The 22,722-nt window shown below is 34.1% G+C and overlaps 2 protein-coding genes across 2 annotated transcripts; both read left to right on the top strand.

Annotated features, from left to right (window-relative positions):
- The first annotated feature begins 3,621 nt into the window (after positions 1-3,621).
- LOC138129135 (ATP-binding cassette sub-family C member 4-like) lies at positions 3,622-10,808 on the top strand. Its single transcript, XM_069045400.1, has 6 exons — positions 3,622-4,003; positions 4,054-6,770; positions 6,818-7,051; positions 7,103-7,533; positions 7,582-7,738; positions 7,790-10,808. Exons 2-6 carry the CDS (start codon positions 6,706-6,708, stop codon positions 8,610-8,612), a joined length of 1,710 nt encoding a protein of 569 aa, XP_068901501.1. The 5' UTR covers positions 3,622-4,003; positions 4,054-6,705; the 3' UTR covers positions 8,613-10,808.
- A 9,387-nt stretch (positions 10,809-20,195) lies between these two features.
- On the top strand, positions 20,196-22,721 carry LOC138128172 (probable multidrug resistance-associated protein lethal(2)03659; the record flags this gene model as incomplete). Its single annotated transcript, XM_069044354.1, has 5 exons — positions 20,196-20,387; positions 20,435-20,668; positions 20,720-21,150; positions 21,199-21,355; positions 21,407-22,721. Coding segments are annotated over exons 1-5 (2,202 nt in total), but the record flags the coding sequence as incomplete, so codon positions are not given.
- Between the last annotated feature and the right edge of the window lies 1 nt (position 22,722).

Below are 22,722 nucleotides of genomic sequence, written 5' to 3'. Positions count from 1 at the left end.
TGCCGCCAATGTTTAGCGCAAAACATAGAACATAGACGATAGTAGCGTTTAAAAAAAAAAAATTGTGAATTTTTGGTATTTAGGTGTATATTTGTGATACATTGTTGTTTTCAGAATAAAAATCTCTATCAGAATTACTTAAAAAAAAATATGTAATCTCATTTGAAAATTTTTTTTGAGAGTTTACCCTTGAAGCCCATGGGGCTATACTTGAATTTATTAGGCCATTTTGTAACCTATGAACAACCATTTAATTTGGTGTACAGATAATTAAAATCTTCCGATAAATAACGGAGTTATGGACTCGTCTTCTTTTTTGGGGACACTGTATTTCCAGTTTAAAATTTGTAATTAAATGTGTTAGAAATATATGTATGTGCACATTAAATGTAACATTTCAAGTACCTGTCACATTTCAAATTTATGTAGTGTTTAAGAATACGTGGGAGGATTGGGGCAATTATTTTGCTTTCCAAGAAAAATTGTGGAATTCCCTATTCATTTTTGCCTAGTTTACATATTTATTTTGAAATTAAATCTTTAATATTATATTATGTAACAAGATTTATAAACGGCACTTTAGTCACGAGTTTTATTAGGCTCGAGCGAGTATTTAATAAACGAGTGTCTAGAGAAGTTTATAAACGAATTGCATACTACACTTTTTCTACGAGCAAATTAACAAAACAAATAAAACAAGTAACTTCTTTATTAAACCATAATTTAAACACAAAATTCGAAACTGATAAACGTCAATTGACAAGTGACAACTAACTTCATTTTTGCCACAGCAATTCGTTTTCTCGAGTATGTCAAAAACCACAAATTAGCTAACTGTCATGTCACTGTATGCGACATAAACGAAGACATGTTGGAGGAGTGCAAAATAAAGTCTGCGAATTACGATTCTTCTTTGATTAGATGGGTGAAAGCTGACGGCGTGAATGCACCGTTCGAAAATGATTTGTTTAATGCTTATTCCATTTCCTTCGGACTAAGATGCTGTTCCGATATTGACCAAATGCTGAAAGAGGCTTACAGGATTTTACAATCTGGTGGTAAATTCGTTTGTATGGACTTCAGCAAAGCAGACAATAAACTGGCTCAAGGGTTAGTTCCTCAATAAATTGTACCGTGAAAAAAAAATTGAGTTGGCTGTGACCCAAAACTTCAGTTGGCAATTCGTTAAGATTATCATTAATTATCAGATGTTAGTCTTAAAAGTTAGGTTAGTGATTTTGAGAACGTTGAAATCTTGATTTTCATAAAGGTGTGAATTATATGTGACCTGTCGGTTGTAAAAGAATTTCCGCAGCTAGTGTAATGAAACAATGAGATTTAAAACTCCCACGCCTTTATTCAATGGTGAGCACGCAGCTTGTTTATAAATCGATTCAACGATCAATATTCAGAGAGGTTATGTCAATACACAATACTGTGGGGGTTCTTATTGTTAAGGGGTTTAATTTCATGCACAACAGACACACGATAGGGAAAAAAGTGCAAATCTTTTTTAAGAATAACCTGAACTGCACCAAATGATAGGTTAGTTTCTTGGGTTAATCTCCAGATGGATTTATCTGAGATCTCTGCAATTCTTTGTTCAACCTCTTCAATATTTTCAGCTGATCTTTTTGTCCGTCGTCTACTGCCTTTTTTGCACAGAACACAACCTGTTTCCAAAAACATGTTTACGCATTTGCAGACTTTCTGGGCAAGTTGTTGGTTAAGTGCCTTGAAAGTCCGGGATCTTTTGTTGAAATTCCTCAAAAACTCGAGGTGTAGAATAGGACCATTTGCCGTTCTCAAGTCTTTCTCCATTTCTGAAGTAACACCGCACAATAAAAATGTTTGCTTTAAAGTGAACATACAGGGTGTTATTGAAAGTTGTACAGATATTTTAACCACGAGCTACTGGCTTCATGTAGAACTCGGAAAAAATATCTAAAAATTCAATGTCAAAAAATAAAATGGCATTTATTTTTTGAGCTACAATTTTTTTAAATTCCTTTTAGTCTTCTACGTAGTCAAACAACTTTGTAGGTAAAATTTCGGCACATTTTAAAAATACACCCTGTATATCATGTTTTATAAAATATCCGCCAATGCGAAGTAACCTATAGGAAATATACTTTAAAACAAGGAAACCGCATTGGTGTAGGTTTTATAAAATATGATATACAGGGTGTATTTTTAAAATGTGACGAAATTTTATTTTCGAGGTTGTTTGACAACGTAAAAGACTAAAAGCAATTAAAAAAAATTGTAGCTCAAAAAATAAATGTCATTTTATTTTTTGACAGAATTTTTAGGATATTTTTTCCGAGTTCTACATAAAGCTCGTGGTTAAAATATCTGTACAACTTTCAATAACACCTGTATTGTAATAGCAAATTTTAATAGTCAATAATTAATAATGACAATTACCGTTGTAATGACATTTCAATTACATTTTTACTTGTTGCCAACTGAAGCGTATTAATCACGGCCTTCTCGATTTTTTTTATTTTCGATCGCACGGTATAAAATTTAAAGCAATCCTCGTTTGAAGGTACGATATGTATGGCTCTTATGTTCTACCAGTGATTGGTCGTATACTGGACCAGAAAGCAATTTTAGAATACTTAGTGGAAAGTATTAAGCAGTTTCCTGATAAGGTAAATTCATTCTAACGAAAAACAGAATCATTGAAAACAAGGAGTCAATTTATTTGTAAACTTTGTATTTACTTTACTTTTATTTTCCATGATAAATGTTCCTAGATGAAAATTGTGTTCATTTTTTAAGAATGTTTTCTTTAAGGAAACCTTGAAAACAATGATCGAAGAAGCAGGTTTTCAACAAGTTACCTACGAGAGTGTACATTTTGGTATAATAGCGATACATTCTGGACTTAAACCCCAACTTCCAACAAACATTATTTATTCTAACAGTTCCTTTTAACGAGGTGTGTTAAAGTTTCCATTGAATAATGTTTGACATTGTTTCAGTAGCATTTGTGTTTCATTATCAGTTCCAGTTTTTGTTGAATAATAATAAAGAATAAATAATTTATTGTTTTTTTAAATTTTTTTGGAGGTAATTTGCCAAGAAAAGACCATTCACTAGTAGCCGGCCGTTTTGAGCCTCTTTGCCATAAAAATGACAGTTCCCATTGTCACCTAAATTTACGACAGCACAAGTAGCAGGTCATAAATAAAAATGATTTTGAAAGTTGAAATGTAAAACTGGTGTTTTTTTTTTCCACTGATATCGTAAACAATTATAGGAAGTGAATCTGGGTAGGTCAGTATAAAAATCAGAATTTGACTTTTTGGTTGAAATTTACATTTTATTTAAAAACATTTTTTTTTTTGTAAAATCGTATCAAAATGAAGTCATTTATAAAGTAATTTGCAGGCGTAAATAATGCCTTTTGTTCAATGGTTAGCTTTGGTATACTTCTGCGATAATGGATAAATCAGAAGAAAAAGAATCTTTTATAGAAATAACAAACTAGACGACTAGCTTAAAAAAGGATTGATAAAGCAAATAATTTGTATGTTAGATATCAGGTCCAAAATCCTTGATCTATCATTTTTATTTTACAACTATATCAGTATTTACATAGTGGGATCTACACATTAACATTTGCACTGCAGTAAAAGCAAAGTAGTGACGATAAGTTGGTGTCTTGCTTACGACATACAATGTTGTTGAAACGAGTACTTTATGTACATTTTTTACCAAACGCAAGATATTTAAATGGAACACAAACGAATTCCAAGATAAGGACGAAATATATTGAAGAGCAGGAAAAGAGTTTCTTTTGTTAATTATAAACTGCCCTACAAACCACAAAATTTGATTTTAGTTAGCCAAATGTTTGATCATGGGGCCTCTGTTTATGACGAGCTATGTGACGTTGTTTGGTGTGGAATTCATCGATACTGGAGGAAAAAAGTGATACATCATTTAGCACCTGTAGAAAACACAAAACTTATTGACGTGGCTGGGGGAACTGGTAACTCTTGCTATGTCATCTCATTTATATAATTCAACTTTTGTTGCCAGGTGCTGGAACATTTAGCTTTCCGATTATATCCGTCGCAATAACGTAGCAAAAAATTGTCACGTCACTCTATGCGACATTAATGATACCATGATGGACATTGCTAAACGCAAAGCTGTGAAATATGATCCAAAATTAATTAGTTTTGTCAAAGGTGATGCTGAAGATTTGCCATTTGAAAACGCATCGTTTAATGCATACATTATGTGTTTTGGATTGAGATATTGCCAAAACATTGACAAGGTTTTTAACCACGTGGAAAATAAAGTTGTGAATTGGTCGGGAATGTGTTTGGTGACTGGCATTAATAAAACTATTGCTTTAAAGGTTATTGAGGCCTATTCTGTAAGTAATATGTTAATTTTAAACATCATGTTATAAAATAACAGCCATTAAAATCGCAAATCGTATTCTGTAAAACGATGTTATGTTAAAAAATTAATCGACCCTGTTAATATGTCCTGTTACTATTAAAATTTTAACCACTTCTCCTTACGTGCCTTTAAAATTTAACATCTTGTTATAAATTATTATCTAGTCGACTAAAAGAAAGATTTAGATGTCTCTGAAAGACAAAACTTTACATTACTTTTTATATTAGGTTGATACATTAAGCAGCCAAAATAATTTACAGTTGCGGAGTGCTTCATAACATGTGTCAACATTTTCGAGTTCCTTGGCCTGATCCTCATATAAATGAACAAGAAAATGGTAGAAATTATAACTTTGCAAACAATTATGATAAATAATGCTCAAAATAATTTTTTCTTCAAGGACAAAGGAAAAGAGATGCGTTTACAGATACATGGTTTAATTGAAAAGAAGAAAAAACAAATAAAAATTATTAATAGGTATACGATGAAAAATGAGTTAACATTGATTTACAATTTGTCGGTGGCATATTTTATAGCTTCGACCAAGTCACTGATGGCTTCAGCTAAACTTTTCGTGGATGAAGCCAATGTTTCTATGTCTCCCACAAGTTTAATTATATCTCCGCCTATGTTAAGTCCAGGTTCAGAAACGTTTGGTTCATCGTCAATTACAACAATACTACGTACGTCGCATGTTTAAAATTGGTTCGTCGATATCAGTCAGAGGTTTCTCCTTGACTGACCCACCAGCATTTCTTCTTCTGGTATTTGTTTTTAGATCTCCAAAGACCTTAAAAGCATATTTTTGTTGATACTATTTTGTCTGTATAATTCTTCAAGACGAATAAGTAGTAAAATACACGTTTCCACTCTTCTACTGAGCGCTTTGGACCTTCAAGATCATTATTTAATATTGCTTAATTTTGTAACAGCTTTCTGTTTTCCGCCAAATTCTCCTTATTGTTCTCCAAGAAGGCAACAAGAGCTTCTAGTTGCCGTGTTGTAATGCGTAGTCTTGAACGCACGCTCATTTTCTGAATCTTTTAATGATGAAAATGAAAAATATGATGACAGACGTCAAAATTAAATATCAGAACAAGGAGAGATACTATGATATGATATGAGATAGTAAAGGAGAAACGTATTTGTATGATAAGACAACATTGTCAGTGTTAACATGCGTGTTAAAAAATTAACTATAACAGTTGCTTTAAAAATTACCTTACAGAATACACATCCATGTTAAAATTTTAACATTTCTGTTATAATTAAACTTTTAACATCCCTGTCAATTTTAACATAAAAGTTACAGAATAGGCCTCATTCAACCAATACGGTAAATATATGATACCTATGTTTGGGCGCTTGTACCATCAGACGCCATTCTTCAATTATTTGTTGGAAAGTATTCAAAGATTTCCGCCGAAATAATAGTACGTCGAGCGGCCGCCAGAGTAGCGCCATTGTCGGCTCAACCAGCACCTGACGATCTCCAATTTTGGACGCTTTCGGCGCGCTAAAAAATATTTTTTTCCCAACTTTTTCGACAGTTTGGGATATTGAATTGTAATCTATCCGATAGTTTAAAAATTTTTCCAACTTTGTTCCAAAAATGGTTTGAATATTTTCATCGGAACAAAAGTTAACAGGGGGTTGAAAAATTTGCATGTAAAACCCTATGGCCAGTCTTAAAAAAAAACTCACTGTATATAAAAAATAGATTTTTTTCAAAAACAACAAAAGATAATACAAACTTTAAACCTTTTCATAAATTCAGTAAAAAAAAAGATCAAATCCATCAGTAACTGTCAAAAAGTTCTTTCAGCTTTAATATAAACATGATTTAGTTAACCTAAAATACACACATTTTTGACAAACTAGGAAATAGAGGACAGCAGCAATATTCTCATGCAAATGTTAAGACCATTAAAAATAATTTTCTTTGTATTTCGAACATGTCCTTAATTTTGTTACATTTTTTCGGTTCTCTAGATACATAATACGCGCCTCATGGCCTACAATAATTTGATAAAATAATATCATTGAATTAATGTGTTATGTAGTCTAGTTTTCAAACTCTTGGCTTTAAATTTTTAATACTATTATAATCCACCTAAATTTGCTTCCATTTTTGACATAATTATTGACCTACGTGTACGAGTATAACATTTAAGAACTTTGATAACGTTTATAAATACCTATTTATTTTACTGCCTTGAGTTTTGCACAACACTTAAATAAACCACAAACGTTTTCATTCTCGAACAGGCTTCATACAAAATGAACCGTCCCCGCCAGACTAATTCAACATATAATGCACATTTCCTTTCACATTTTTTCTTCTGGTGAGTTCTAAATCATAGAAACTCCTCGGAAAATAATTCGAATTTAGTTGGCAAGTACGTCTGCTGATCAAAAAACGGCAGAACAAATTCAATGAAGAAGATGTTGTTCTATCAGCTAAAGAACACAAATCGAAGCGGCTCGGAAACAAAATTGAAAATCTCTGGAACAGCGAAGAAAAGTCTTCAAAAAATCCTTCGTTGACACGAGTCTTGGTGAAGATGTTCGGTTTTAAGGTGATCTTGTATGGAATATTGTATTGTCCCGCAGATCTGGCTGTGTGGTGAGTGAGAAGAAATTCACATCTAACAAATTCTTCAAGTGTCATTTCCAGTTTATTACCACCAATGTTTTTGAGAAATTTGTTAGATTACTTTACACCACGTCAGTCGTCTATTACCAAAGAAGACGCCTTATTTGATGGATTCATTATTACACTGATGTTCTTCCTTCGTGCTTTGAGTTTTAACATATTCCTTTTGAAACTTACCTGTTTGGGAATGCAGTTCCGAATTGCTTGTTCCTCCCTCATTTACAGAAAATTATTAAAAATGAAGAGCACCACGATTCAAAAGATTTCTTTAGGACATATTGTAAATTTGTTGTCGAATGATGTAGAAAGATTTGACAGAGCAGTAATTTATTGGAATTTTCTTTGGATTGGTCCATTGAAGATAGTAATAGCAGCGTATTATCTTTTCATCACATATGGTTACACTTCTATTGTGGGAATGCTGGTTCCAGTATTATGTTTACTTATTCAACGTTAGTACTAATTACACTTTTCGCTTAGATATAAAGTATTCTTTTTAGTGTTTCATTTTAAAACACTTTTTGCATTAAGACTGAAAGTAGCTTCGAAAGCAGATTCAAGAATTCGCATTTTAAGTGACATCATTAATGGAATTCGGTCCATAAAAATGTTCACTTGGGAAAAACCATTTGCCAAATTAGTGGAAAATGCTAGAAAGTTTGTTATATCTTATTATCTGTCGATAAACATCAAAATATCTATTTTTAGGGAAGAAATGAGCGAAATAACCAAAGCAAATTTTTGTCGCATCAGCAGCTACGCTTGTCTCGATTGTTATCAAAAACTGTCTGTTTTTCTCTGCATTTTGATCGCGGTTTTAAACAATGAGTCTTTGACACCTCAATATGTGTTTGCGCTGTTGATTATTTATGACACTTTACGACGAACAAGTCAACTCTGGAGTAGCGCTCTTATTAACAATTCGGAACTCATGGCTTCTCTTCGACGTCTCCAACATTTTCTACTTTTAGACTACGAGAAGTCACACATCATGTCAACATTATTAGAACAATCTCCTGCGCCTGTTGGTACATTTGTGAGCAAATCAGAATATCAAATGAACAATGACGATCAGACTTTTGGGGTTTCTTTAAGTAATGTTACCGCAAAATGGGATCCTAAGTTATCAAAGAGTTCTCTGACCGACGTCACAGTTACAGCCACTTCTGGTAAATTGGTGGCAGTTGTTGGAGTTGCTGGTGGTGGCAAATCTACTTTGCTGCAAGTCATGTTAAAAGAAATACCAATTTCAAGCGGAAATCTGGGCGTTACAGGATCTCTATCGTACGCACCCCAAGAACCTTGGGTCTTTCCTGGTACTCTTAGAGAAAATATTGTATTTGGAGAAAAAATGGACAACAGAAAGTTTCAAGAAGTAATAAAGGTGTGTTGTTTGGAACACGACATTTCTCGTTTCGCTTATGGTGACAACACCTTGGTAGGGGAGAAGGGAGTTGAGCGGAGGACAAAAAGCAAGAGTTTCTTTGGCGAGAGCCATTTACAGAGATGCAGATGTGTACCTTTTGGATGACCCTTTATCAGCCGTCGATGTTCACGTTGCCAACCGAATTTTTTACGAATGCATACGAGGATATCTGAGGAATAAATGTGTAGTACTGGTAACACACCAAATCCAGTTTCTCGAAAATGTGGACAAGGTCATACTTCTAGATAAAGGAAAAGTGACAGCATCTGGCAACTATAACAATATTGAAGGATTGATAAAGAAGACAGTAGTTGAGAAAGGTGCCGCAAAGGATGCATCTGTTAACACAATGCCATTGCAAGAATGTGATTTACCTTCTGAAACAGATGAAGACCGTGGTTCTGGTACTCTCAACCCTTACAAAGGTTATTGTTTGGCTGGACACGGTTGGACAACTACTTGTCTACTGGTCATATTTTTCGCCTTTACGCAAGTGATAGTGAATTTTTACGACTGTTGTTTTGGTTGGTTTTGTGTTTTGGGTAGATTCTAAAGAAGGATTTACAACTTCTAACACACAAATCGAAATTTTTTCAACGACACACACTTTTTGTACTTTTGTGGTATTTTAAGTTTAATCATAATTGTGGCTTGTTATTCAAATCTCGGTGCTGCCGTGCTGTACTCTAAATATGCTTCCCAACATTTACATAATGCACTGTTCGGTAAAGTTCTCGTCGGTTCATTAATTTTCTTTGACAATCATTCTTCGGGAAGGGTTTTAAATCGGTTTTCAAAAGATATGGGAATGATTGATGAAGTTGTTCCCATCGCGTTTTCAGAATTGACCAAGACGATTCTTCTGACAGTTGGTTCTTTCGTTATAATAATGGTATTCAATTACTGGTTGACAATACCATTAATTTTGTTTTTTCTGCTAATTGTTCTCTGTTCTGTGGCATTTAAACCTGTGATCAGCAACATTAAAAGAATAGAGGGCACAAGTAAATTTGATATTTGGCAGTCACCAGAGACTAACAAAATGTTTTAGGAAGAAGTCCGATCTTCACTCACACGACAGCTTCGGTGAAGGGATTGAGTGTTATAAGAGCGTTCAAAGCCCAGAATCATTTAATTCAGGAATTCGACAACTACCAAGATCTCCACAGTTCTGTTTATTATTTGCATAAAGCCTTTTATTTTTCATTAGCGTTTTGGACAGATATAATTTGTGCCTTCTACAACTTCGTTGCTCTTATTTGCATATTTATTTTTAATAATGGTAAATCTAATTAACTTGCATTCGTTCCAGGAATGTCAACCGGAGAAGTTGGGATATCTGTAACACAGTTACTTGTAATAAATAGAAACTTTCAGTACATAATGAAGTGTTGGAGTGATCTTGATTATTCAATGACGTCAGTCGAGCGTGTAATAGAATACACAGATGTCACACCTGAAGCCAGTGGAGGTATTTGTACTCCTCCAGAATCATGGCCAAGCGAGGGAAATATAACTTTCAGTTCTGTTTCAATGCGATATTCTACTGAACTGATAAACCACTTGTACTGAAAGAAGCAAAATTCACCATCAAATCTGGTGAAAAAATCGGAATTGTTGGCAGAACTGATTTCCGCTCTTTTCCGTTTGTACAACTTCGAAGGTAGTATTTTTATAGATGGAATCGACACCAAAGCAATACCTTTGCACACCCTTCGCTCAAAAATTGCTATAATACCTCAAGAACCGATCTTGTTTTTGGGAACGCTGCGTCAAAATCTAGATCCATTCAACGAATACGAAGACTCTCACCTGTGGAATACTTTAGAAGATGTAGAATTGAAAGATTTCGTTTCTAGTTTGCCCTCAGGCCTCGAAAGTGAGATTTTAGAAGGTGGAAGTAACTTCAGCGTGGGACAGAGACAATTATTGTGTTTGGTCAGGGCCATTTTGAAAAATGCTAAAATCGTCGCTCTCGACGAAGCCACAGCTAGCGTGGATTTGGAAACTGACGAAATGATACAGCGGACCATGAGAAGAAAATTTAAGAATTCCACAGTGTTGACGATAGCACATCGCACAGACACCGTCATGGATTCGGATAAAATTTTGGTGATGGACGCAGGAAGTGTTGTGGAATTTGGCAACACTGAAGATCTTTTACGGGGACCAGATGGATGTTTCAGCGGATTTGTTTTAACGAATAATTAGATACAATGATAGCAGCATTAAGTTAGATAGCGACTTAAACTTAAAATATAAACCATTAAATTATTTCAGAAATATATTATGATCAAGTTCATAGGTTTGCTATCTACAATGAATAAATAAATATTTGATTTTTGTGATAATTATTATTGTTGTTAAAAAATAGAAATAAATAATTTTATTGGATTTGTTGTGTTTGCGAATAAAAATTCCAACCCGACTCCTGTTCGAAATTCAAGGTACAAATCAATGAATTCTAAATAATACAGACGTTGCTGACGTAGTTAAATGTGCCTAACATGAGTGAGACTAGTATCGCCGATAGCTGGTGCTGCCGGTGGTAGTGGAAATCTGTCTGCTAGTTTGTCTAACGTTGTGAGACTGCGGCACATCCAAAATTTGTGTGGATTTTCAACGCCAACTGCGATGGGACAATCATTTATAATGACCCTGTACCTTTGACATGAGTACTACCCTCGTCAAATTGTCTCTTCACTCCTGCACTCAGCAATAAATAGTCAACCGATAGTAAAAGAACTGATTTAAATTATTTTCTACGTTTGTCAAAACGATGTAAATGCAAATGTAAGGTTTAAAGGGAAAGATCAATTAATGGGAATTAATTTTTGATTGCTTTATTCAATTTCGTGATATGTTGGATAGTATTAAATATGTTTATTTTTCACTACTGTTATAGGTGTTGGATTCTCTCATGTGCTGTGTTATAAATTATTATTAATGAAGTTTTGGCTATTAGAACAGATAATGGGAAAAGCTTTTCATAACGGTATGTTTGTAATTTATCTAATTTCGTTTTCAGCTTTCATTGAGGTATTCTTAAATAAAATAGTGAGATGTAGTCATTTGTGTTTGACCATGTGAGCATTAGTCTAAAACTGAATGTCCCATTTTGCTGGCTATTCTTTTTTGAAATATTCAATATTTTGATATTCAAGAGCAGGAAAAAGGTTTGTGTTATGAATCATAAATTAACCTGTAAGCCACAAAATATGATTTTAGTTTACGAAATATTCGATCATGCGGTCTCTAGTTATGACAATCTAATTGATTTTATGTGGTTGGGAATTCATCGATCCTGGAGAAAGAAACTGATAGCTCGTTTAGCACCTGCAGAAAACACAAAACTTATCGACGTGGCTGGGGGAACTGGTAAATATTTTTCCGAAAATTGTAAAATATTATACATTATTTAAGTACCTACCTCTTGTTCTTTGCTACATCATCTGGTAAATAATTGAACTTTTGTTGAGAGCTGCTGGAGTACTTTACTTTCTCGATTACATCCGTCGCAATAATGTAGCAAACAATTGTCACGTCACCCTATGCGACATTAATGAAACCATGATGGAAATTGCTAAACGCAAAGCTGTGAAATATGATCCAAATTAGTTTTGTCAAAGGTGATGCTGAAAATTTGTCATTTGAAAACGCATCATTTAATGCATACATTATGTGTTTTGGAATGAAATATTGCCAAAACGTTGACAAGGTTTTCAACGAAGCTTACCGAGTCTTGCAACCTGGGGGAAAGATTTTGCATTTGGAGCTCGACCAAGTGGAAAATAAAGTTGCGAAATGGTCGGTAACGTGTTTGTTGACTGACATTAATAAAATTATTGCTTTAAAGGCTATTCAATCAGTACGGTAAATATGTATATGATACCTATGTTTGGGCGTTTGTATCCTCAGATGCCATTCATGATATATTTGATGGAAAGTATCCAAAGATTTCCTGATCAGGTAGGTCTAAAAGAATATTACATTTTAAAGTAAAGTCAACAGATACGTTGAAGTATGTAATTAGTGGCAAAAAAACTTTCTGAAATATTCTTTCATCACATTTTAGATTTCATTTTTTGAATATTATAATACGAGAAGTCAACCACGATATACTTAATAGCTGACTTCCATATCCCCACCACATTAATGACAGTTCTCAGCTATTAGGATAAACAAACTGGTTTTGTAGTGAGTTCTAATAGGAAAGTACCAAAGTTTTAATAGTATATTAAAGAACGAGTTTTATAAGGGTTGATTTGGCGCACGAGTCCCAGGTGTAGAAAACGACCCGTAGGGGAGTTTTCTATGGGACGAGTGCGCCAATACCCTTATAAAACCTGTTTTTTACGTTATTTTTTAGAATTTGGACCCTTGTTTTAATTTTTAAATAAAAAAAAATTCAAATTCTAGGGAATTTCGTATTAATTAGTAATTCAAGGTAACAGATATAACTACATCTATAACAGATGTTAAAAAGTAGAGTTTGAACATTAATATTGGAAGTTTTTTGGTGTAATACACTGAAATATTGATAAAAATTTCATTAAAGTACAGTGTACTTTTATAAAGCCATAAACGACTCCTACTCACTGACGTTTATAGACGTATTATAAACGCAAATTCTAAAAAGTTCCTATCGGGCTTCGCTGAATAAAAAGTAAGTATATTCGAAAAAATTGTAATTAGTGTGTGCACATCAGAGATATGGAGTTGTGCACTTGTCAACAAAAAAATTGTTCCCATGTGTAGTGCCTTCGTTTTGTGGAGTTGTTGGCTGTGTCTTAAAATTTGTTCTGATCATTTTATAATCTCGTCTGTTATCAGGCCGGTATTGTTCAGAACACAGGTTTACAACATAACCTTGCCGGATTGTTTATTGTAATAGCTGATTCTGTCATAAAAGGGGTGGGGATATGGAACTGATCTATTCTTTTCAAATATATCTTCTTTTGCTCTAATACAAGGTTTTAAACGTGATGCAAATTTGTTTATTGCAAGCCGCAAACCTTCCAACGATATTTTATCACATTCTGTTTTTAAAGTTTTTCAAAGATCAAAGTTTAATAATTCAAGACAGTATTATTTGCCACTAAGCTGGTATTGATTCTGTAGAATTCTATCGTTATTCACTATTACAAAATTGATCCATATCATTAGAGACTGGAAGTTTTGTAGTTGGATAAAATGGCAGAAAGTCCCGACTACTCTGTTTGTTCAACAGTGAAAGCTTTTCATCGATATAGATTTGTACCGATGAAATAGATGAAAATAAATAACAAGTATTTATGACATTTCAATTTTAATTTAATTTAATTCTTTCAATTCAAAAGAAAACCTTGGGCAACACGTATTCTTTTGGTTAAATTCCGGATCTCATTCCGTCTTCTAGAAATTAGACAACCAAACATTATAAACTAGGCAAAAATGAATAGGGAATTCCACATTTTTTCTTAGAAAGCAAAATAATTGCCTCAATCCTCCCACGTATTCTTAAACACTTGATAAATTTAAAATGTTACAGCTACTTGAAACATTACATTTAATGTGTATATTTATTTTTCGTATCCCACCTCCACCCGGCGGCACGGCAATTTTGCCGGAGTACATACACTATTAGGGATATTACTATCAAGTAATAGTGCAGTGCTTATCAACATAATTACCGGCGTCTTGCCTCCGCATTTTGACTTTGTTGTGTATTATGTTCTGTGTCAATGTTAAGGAACTTCCTCACGATGTGACATGAGTATAATAATATACTTTTTTGAATTTCAACTACCAATGTGTTATCTAAATCCAGAATTTTTAAGTTTTTAAAAAGAGATTGCGGTACTATTCCCGTTGCTGAAATTACAAGTGGTAAAATCGAAATTTTTTCTAAACACCAAAGATTTCTCATAGCAACGGACAGCTCTAAATATTTATTAATTTTTGTGTTATATGTCTGTGTTATATTATGTGAATTTGGAACAGCTATATCTAAAAGATATGCTTGCTTTTGTTGTTTATTTAAAATTATTATGTCTGGTCTGTTATGCTTAATATGAATGTCAGTTAAAATTGTTCTATCAAAATATAACTTGTAACTGTCATTTTCCAAACAACTTTCTGCTGTATAACTATAATGTGGTTGTGTATTCTTTAATAAATTGAATTTAACACCTAAATTCATGTGTATAATTTTAGCGAATATATCGTGACGTTTTTTATATTCGCTTTGAGCCAAAACGGTGCAAAAAGAAATGATGTGTTCAATTGTTTCCCCTTCAGTTCCGCAAATCTTACATTTATCAATTATCGATTGTAAACCGCATATGTGTTTTTATAATTTCTTGTATTTATAACACGATCTTGTATTGCAAATATAAAACCCTCCGTCTCAGGGTGAATATTTGATTTCTTAAGCCATGCATGAGAGGCCTGAATATTAACTTCTGGTTGTTCCAGTTCTTTAAAATATCTCCCATGTAAAGACTTCTGTTTTATATTTGCTATAGTGTCAGGTATATTTGGCTTAACAATATCTGAAATTATATTATCACTTAAATTTAAAGGTGTGTAGCCTTTATCGGCTGAAACCAAAGCATTGAAAAAGGTGTTATCACGAGCTCTATTAAGGAAATAATTTTTTAGTGAAGCAATTTGATTTTTTAGCAGTATTTCTAGATTTGAAAAACCCCTACCACCGTTTTCGCGAGGTAAATTAAATCTTTCAATAGCAGATTTAGGATGGTGTTTACTAAATTTGGTAAAAAGAACTCTAGTTTTAATGTTTATGTTCTGTAAATTGGTTTTGGACCATTTTATAACACCGAAAGAATAGGTCAGTAATGGAACAGCATATGTATTAACTGCTTTAATTAAATTATTACCGTTTAATTTTGATTTTAAAATAGATTTATCCAACATTCAATAGTAATATCGTGTTTTACTAGTTAGTTTTAATTGAGTAAACTGGGCTATAACTAGTCTGTTGTTTTAACCCACGTTGCCATTTGCACCGTGGGTTATAACATACATAACCCACGTTGCCATTAGCACCGTGGGTTATTAACGTCCATAACCCATCGGGAGCAGAATTTCATCAATAATGTCATTATCTAAAAATTTTGGAATATTGGATAAAACGTTGTATGGCATACGTGGGTTATTAAGTACTACCCACTCGAGGTAATAACCTACTCGGGCAAGCCCTCGTAGGTTACAAATACCTCTCGTGGGTAATATCTTAAATAACCCACTTATACCATAAATAACTATTAATTCTTAAATAAAATTGCTTTTCTAAATTTTCTTTTTTAATTGAGTGTTGAATATGATTTGATTGATTAATACCTAAATATTTATAAAATTCTCCTTTATTTAAATTTTTAATGATTTCTCCTTCTTGAGTTATACAGTATGTCCCCGGATTGAGTTTACAAGAGGGAAAAAAAAATATTTTTGATTTTATGCAAAAACTTCAGAGGAATAACATTTTTTGCTTCATCTGAAACCCCTATTTCTGTTATTAAAAAGTCTTTTTCAACACAGAGGAAGACTTAACATTAAAATCAAAGAAAATGCAGAAAAAATATATATATATATATATTTTTAAATCAAATGATAATTGAATATAAAACTAATCTATTAACTACGCGCCGTTTTCTGTACATCATTCAACCCTGTATCGAAGTTTAAGCTTCTGAACACCCATGCCTGATACATAACTGTTGGGAAATTTTTCATTAAATTTTGTAATTATGTGACGAAAACCGGTCCAACATTGGATTAAATAAATTCTTTGTTCTAAAGACAACATTTTGCAATAGTAATAAGTTGTTTGTCAAAAAACCAAGCCAATTGTAATAAAATTTATAACATAAAAATTCCATAAAAAATGTTTATCCACAATTACCTTATAATTGAAGTTTTATCCACACTTATGAACCGTATAAAGTAACACTTTATCCAATAATGAAATCACTTTATTCCACTTGTGGAATAATGAAAAAATACAATCTTAAATCAATCATTCTTCCATTTTCACCAACTTGCACAGCGTTTTGTACAAATGGAGTCGATAAACAATCAAAAATAAATAGCGAATATTCAACACCTCCCATGTTTTTTAGTTAGTTTCAATGATTTTTGAGGTGACATCCGCTGTCAGAGTGTAATGTCAAATCATTTTTTGATGACATGAGATGAAATTTTGGCGATTCTGATTTTAAATCGTTGTAATTGTGGATAAAACGTTGTATTGCATTCGTGTTTTAGTCGCATTTTATCCACTTAAGAATATTAAACGCTCGTGCGTTCGCACTCGCGGTTAAAAATTCTTGCGTGGATAAAATGCTATCTAAAACACTTATACAATAAATAACTATTTTTAGAATTTCTTTACTTTAGTATAGGGTGCTCATTTAAATTTCCAGTCCAATTTGGCGTTGAAGAGTCAATTATGAAGGCACCATTCGTGTAAAAACGTAAGATTTAAACAGCTGATCCGTGATCCGTTATCCATAGTGTATTCACAATCGACTCTTCAACGCCAAATTTGCCCGGAAATTAAATTAACACCCGCTACATTACAGATTTTCATTGTTTACTGCCAACAATTATTTGTAGGAAAGCCTTAAAACTATGATGTAAGAAGAAGGGTTTCAACATGTGACTTATGAAAATTTACATTCAGGTATGGCAACTATACACATGGGAATTAAACCGTATTGATTTTTATGCAACTGATGTGTTATTATTATTGAGATAACCGCTTTTGAATTCAAAACTAACCGCCAATGAAAGCTATAGAATTACCGGCGTTCGGTACCGTCGGCGACCGCTTGGGGGCGTGGGTGAAAGTCGACAGGGGATGAACGGCCATGTTTTTTTTAGGGAGGGCACTTTTTTTCTTGACCGCAGAGTAGTACAGAAGTACCGTGTATTTTTCTGTGTGCTAATTGTGCGATTTTAGTTGTTTTTTTATTGAACTGTGCTAAATGTTGCTGTCCAACTTCTGTTTTGAACTAGGTATGTGTTTGGGGTACTAAAATTAATTCTGCTTCGCGCGAAATGTAGTTTAACAATAATAGGACACAAATGGGTCGCACGTGGGTTTCCACCATGTTTTACAAAAGCCACATTTATCTCGACCATCCCCATGTATTATGTTTTTAACATTATAAGCTTGCGAAGGAGCGTAAGATAAGACAGCCTGGTTCTAGTTTTGCTAAATTTATAAAATTGACGGATCACGTTTTCCTTTTGTTGTCAAAGCAGGTTTTACAATTCACTAATTTTATTAAAAGAAAATGACTCCAAGGTTTAGCGTGGGTCTGTGGCTTTCACTTTTTATCAGCGCACTCCCTCACTTTGATCCCCTTTCTAATTATTCCGAGTGACGCTTTTGGTGTAACAAGTATTTATTTATTGCTTAACATTTTTAATCAAAATTTGAAAGTTTCCACTTTCCATCCCGGTAGCAACCAATTGGGTTTATATTTCAGGTATCTGCGCGGGCTTTTTCCTTATCCAGGGATCTTCTACATTTAGGTATTTTCATCGTTTAGTCCCGGGGCGCCCTCCATATTATCCAAGAGGGGGCCCCTTGTCGATGATCCGGCTCTAATATGCTAGGGTCGACTGGACTGTGTTTTTTTGTTTTATTGTTATGTATGTGTTATTGGTTGTTACCACTTTTCCATCCCAAACTGAAAGTGTTCTTAGATTACTCCGTCAACAAAGTTTTGTCGCGGTTTCGTTTACATTTTCCAGTTGCTGTAAATGTCAATTCTTCCTTATCGGGAGGGTCTCTCTCTGTTTGAGGGGTTTAGTTGCTCCTAACATCCAATCGTTGGACACGACCCCGCGGCCCCTCGTTTAACATGTTGTGCCCCAAGAGAGACCCGAAAACCATAACGCTTGGCGGGGCTTGCTGAATGTTGGTCCGCAACGTCGCTCATGGTGTAAGTTGAATCCGAGTTCCTTGGCACAGAACTTCCGGAATGGTAATCTGTTCTCGAAGTTTGTGGTACTTGACAAGCGTCGTTTGTTTTTGCTCTGAAATAGTCATATTCAATTCAACCGATGAACTTAGAGTACCTCAATTTGTTGACTTAACGTAAAGCAGTTAGGATTTTTCCCCTTAGCACTAAATCTCGGGTAGGCGGGAAATGATAAAGTCGTAAGGATAGGTACCACAGACCTCCGGACCACCCAAAGCCACTCACTCCTTCTATAGCGTATCTGCCGTATTTTGTAAATTAACTTGGAAAAGAAAAAAAAGAACATGCTGAAGTTCTCGCCTAGTGCCCGCTCTCGCTCGAACGGTCCGAAGTAACCGTTTTGTTTGTAATGTACATGACCCTCCTGTTTTTTCTGAATTTGAATTGTGTTGTTTATGAAATCAGTTTTGCTCAATTCTCACTAACTGTCCCGTCCACGTTGTCACTTCGGACTTGTTCGTATTTTCAGGAGAGGTTTTAGCGGAGCCTCATTCGGGGATCTGGGAGAATGGCCAGAGCTCACCATTTTCCTATAGTTCTAAATGAGTAGTCTTCTCACATTTGAGGAGACTTGGGTGCCCTCTCCCGAGACGTTTTATTATTCATGAATCCCGGCGTTAACGAAAATCATAACTTTGAATAAATAGCTGGTTTTAATTATTGTGTTGTTTTATTTGCACTCTTCTGTGTGGTTCACAAACCCTGTTGGAACGAATCTGGTAATGTTTAATTTGTATAAAAAAAAAACACAACGTAGGAAAATTAACTAAGTACGATCACGCGCTTTGGCCATTTTTTTTTTAATTTCGCGGGTATTATTTTTCATTGTGTATGTTGGTAAAAAAAAAATGAGATGGCCGTTTGGTGGGAAATTTGAATTACCCACTTGGTTCATCACATTATGTAGTTTTATTAATGTATTAAACCCTGTAAATCAGAAAAAAATCTCTACCAGAATAAAAATAAATAAATATATAAGCAGTTTTATAGTGTTTTTAACCGTTGTATTATTTCTTTTGTTTATTAAAATCGGACAATAAATAACGGAGCTACGGCTTGTCGCGTTTTTTTAGGAAACAGCCTGTATAAACATGATTTACGGCAGTTAACCTAAAATATACACATTTTTGATAAACTAGGGAATAGAGGACAACAGCAATATTCTCATTTACATGTTAAAACCATTAAAAATAATTATCTTTGTATTTCGAACATGTGCTCAATGTGTAACGTTTTGCTACTTTTTTTTGGTTCCCTAGATCCAATAATTTGATAATAGTATATTATTTGACGAGTTAATAATGCCTATCATAATCCACTTGAGTGAAGGTTAAAACACGGGCTGCAGGCGAGTCTTTTAATCACCATAGTGGATTATCGGCATTATTCGCGAGTTAAATACGACGTTTTATCTACGACCTACGACTTTCTTTTCATAAAACACTTAGCTTACAAAATTTTTAAGATCTGTGACTTATGATAAATCACAAGTGACTTATAATAAGTGACGGGTGTAATTTATGACGAGCATAATGAATCTATAGTTACGTAAATAATAAATGTATTATTTAATGGTCGTAGATAAAATACTAATATCGTTTAATTCATATGTTATACACTCTAGTTTAAATTTTTACAATCCACCTAAATTTGTCGCCATTTTTGACATAATTGTTGAGTTACATGAATAACATTCAAGAACTTAGATAACTTTTATAAATATTTATTTTACTGCCTTGAGTTTTGTTGAGCGGCCATGCACTTAAACAGCAATTAAATAAACCACAAACGTTTCCATTCTCGAACACGTTTCATACGAAATGAATCATCCCCGCGAGACTAATCCAACATATAATGCACATTTCCTTTCACATTTTTTCTTCTGGTGAGTTCTAAATCATTGAAACTCCTCGGAAAATAATTCGAATTTAGTTGGCAAGTACGTCTGCTGATCAAAAAACGGCAGAACAAATTCAATGAAGAGGATGTTGTTCTACCAGCTAAAGAACACAAATCGAAGCGGCTCGGAAACAAAATTGAAAATCTCTGGAACAGCGAAGAAAAGTCTTCAAAAAATCCTTCGTTGACACGAGTCTTGGTGAAGATGTTCGGTTTTAAGGTGATCTTGTATGGAATATTGTATTGTCCCGCAGATCTAGCTGTGTGGTGAGTGAGAAGAAATTCACATCTAACAAATTCTTCAAGTGTCATTTCCAGTTTATTACCACCAATGTTTTTGAGAAATTTGTTAGATTACTTTACACCACGTCAGTCGTCTATTACCAAAGAAGACGCCTTATTTGATGGATTAATTATTACACTGATGTTCTTCCTTCGTGCTTTGAGTTTTAACATATTCCTTTTGAAACTTACCTGTTTGGGAATGCAGTTCCGAATTGCTTGTTCCTCCCTCATTTACAGAAAATTATTAAAAATGAAGAGCACCACGATTCAAAAGATTTCTTTAGGACATATTGTAAATTTGTTGTCGAATGATGTAGAAAGATTTGACAGAGCAGTAATTTATTGGAATTTTCTTTGGATTGGTCCATTGAAGATAGTAATAGCAGCGTATTATCTTTTCATCACATATGGTTACACTTCTATTGTGGGAATGCTGGTTCCAGTATTATGTTTACTTATTCAACGTTAGTACTAATTACACTTTTCGCGTAGATATAAAGTATTCTTTTTAGTGTTTCATTTTAAAACACTTTTTGCATTAAGACTGAAAGTAGCTTCGAAAGCAGATTCAAGAATTCGCATTTTAAGTGACATCATTAATGGAATTCGGTCCATAAAAATGTTCACTTGGGAAAAACCATTTGCCAAATTAGTGGAAAATGCTAGAAAGTTTGTTATATCTTATTATCTGTCGATAAACATCAAAATATCTATTTTTAGGGAAGAAATGAGCGAAATAACCAAAGCAAATTTTTGGCGCATTAGCAGCTACGCTTGTCTCGATTGTTATCAAAAACTGTCTGTTTTTCTCTGCATTTTGATCGCGGTTTTAAACAATGAGTCTTTGACACCTCAATATGTGTTTGCGCTATTGATTATTTATGACACTTTACGACGAACAAGTCAACTCTGGAGTAGCGCTCTGATTAACAATTCGGAACTCATGGCTTCTCTTCGACGTCTCGAACATTTTCTACTTTTAGACTACGAGAAGTCACACACCATGTCAACATTATTAGAACAATCTCCTGCGCCTGTTGGCACATTTGTGAGCAAATCAGAATATCAAATGAACAATGACGATCAGACTTTTGGGGTTTCTTTAAGTAATGTCACCGCAAAATGGGATCCTAAGTTATCAAAGAGTTCTTTGACCGACGTCACAGTTACAGCCACTTCTGGTAAATTGGTGGCAGTTGTTGGAGTTGCTGGTGGTGGCAAATCTACTTTGCTGCAAGTCATGTTAAAAGAAATACCAATTTCAAGTGGAAATCTAAGCGTTACAGGATCTCTATCGTACACACCCCAAGAACCTTGGGTCTTTACTGGCACTCTTAGAGAAAATATTGTATTTGGAGAAAAAATGGACAACAGAAAGTTTCAAGAAGTAATAAAGGTGTGTTGTTTGGAACACGACATTTCTCGTTTCTCTTATGGCGTCAACACCTTGGTAGGGGAGAAGGGAGTTATGTTGAGCGGAGGACAAAAAGCAAGAGTTTCTTTGGCGAGAGCCATTTACAGAGATGCAGATGTGTACCTTTTGGATGACCCTTTATCAGCCGTCGATGTTCACGTTGCCAACCGAATTTTTTACGAATGCATACGAGGATATCTGAGGAATAAATGTGTAGTACTGGTAACACACCAGATCCAGTTTCTCGAAAATGTGGACAAGGTCATACTTCTAGAGAAAGGAAAAGTGAGAGCGTCTGGCAGCTATAACAATATTGAAGGATTGATAAAGAGGACAGTAGTTGAGAAAGGTGCCGCAAAGGATGCATCTGCTAACACAACGCTATTGCAAGAATGTGATCTACCTTCTGAAGCAGATGAAGACCGTGGTTCTGGTACTCTCAACCCTTACAAAGGTTATTGTTTGGCTGGACACGGCTGGACAACTACTTGTCTACTGGTCATATTTTTCGCCTTTACGCAATTGCTAGTGAATCTTTGTGACTGCTCTTTTGTGTTTTGGGTAGATTCTAAAGAGGGATTTACAACTTCTAACACGCAAATCGAAATTTTTTTCAATGACA

The sequence above is a fragment of the Tenebrio molitor genome, chromosome 4 (genome assembly GCF_963966145.1).
Source record: "Tenebrio molitor chromosome 4, icTenMoli1.1, whole genome shotgun sequence".
NCBI classification, from domain to species: Eukaryota; Metazoa; Arthropoda; class Insecta; order Coleoptera; family Tenebrionidae; genus Tenebrio; species Tenebrio molitor.
The sequence above is the reverse complement of the archived record's forward strand: the minus strand, read 5'-3'. Positions and strand labels throughout refer to the sequence as shown.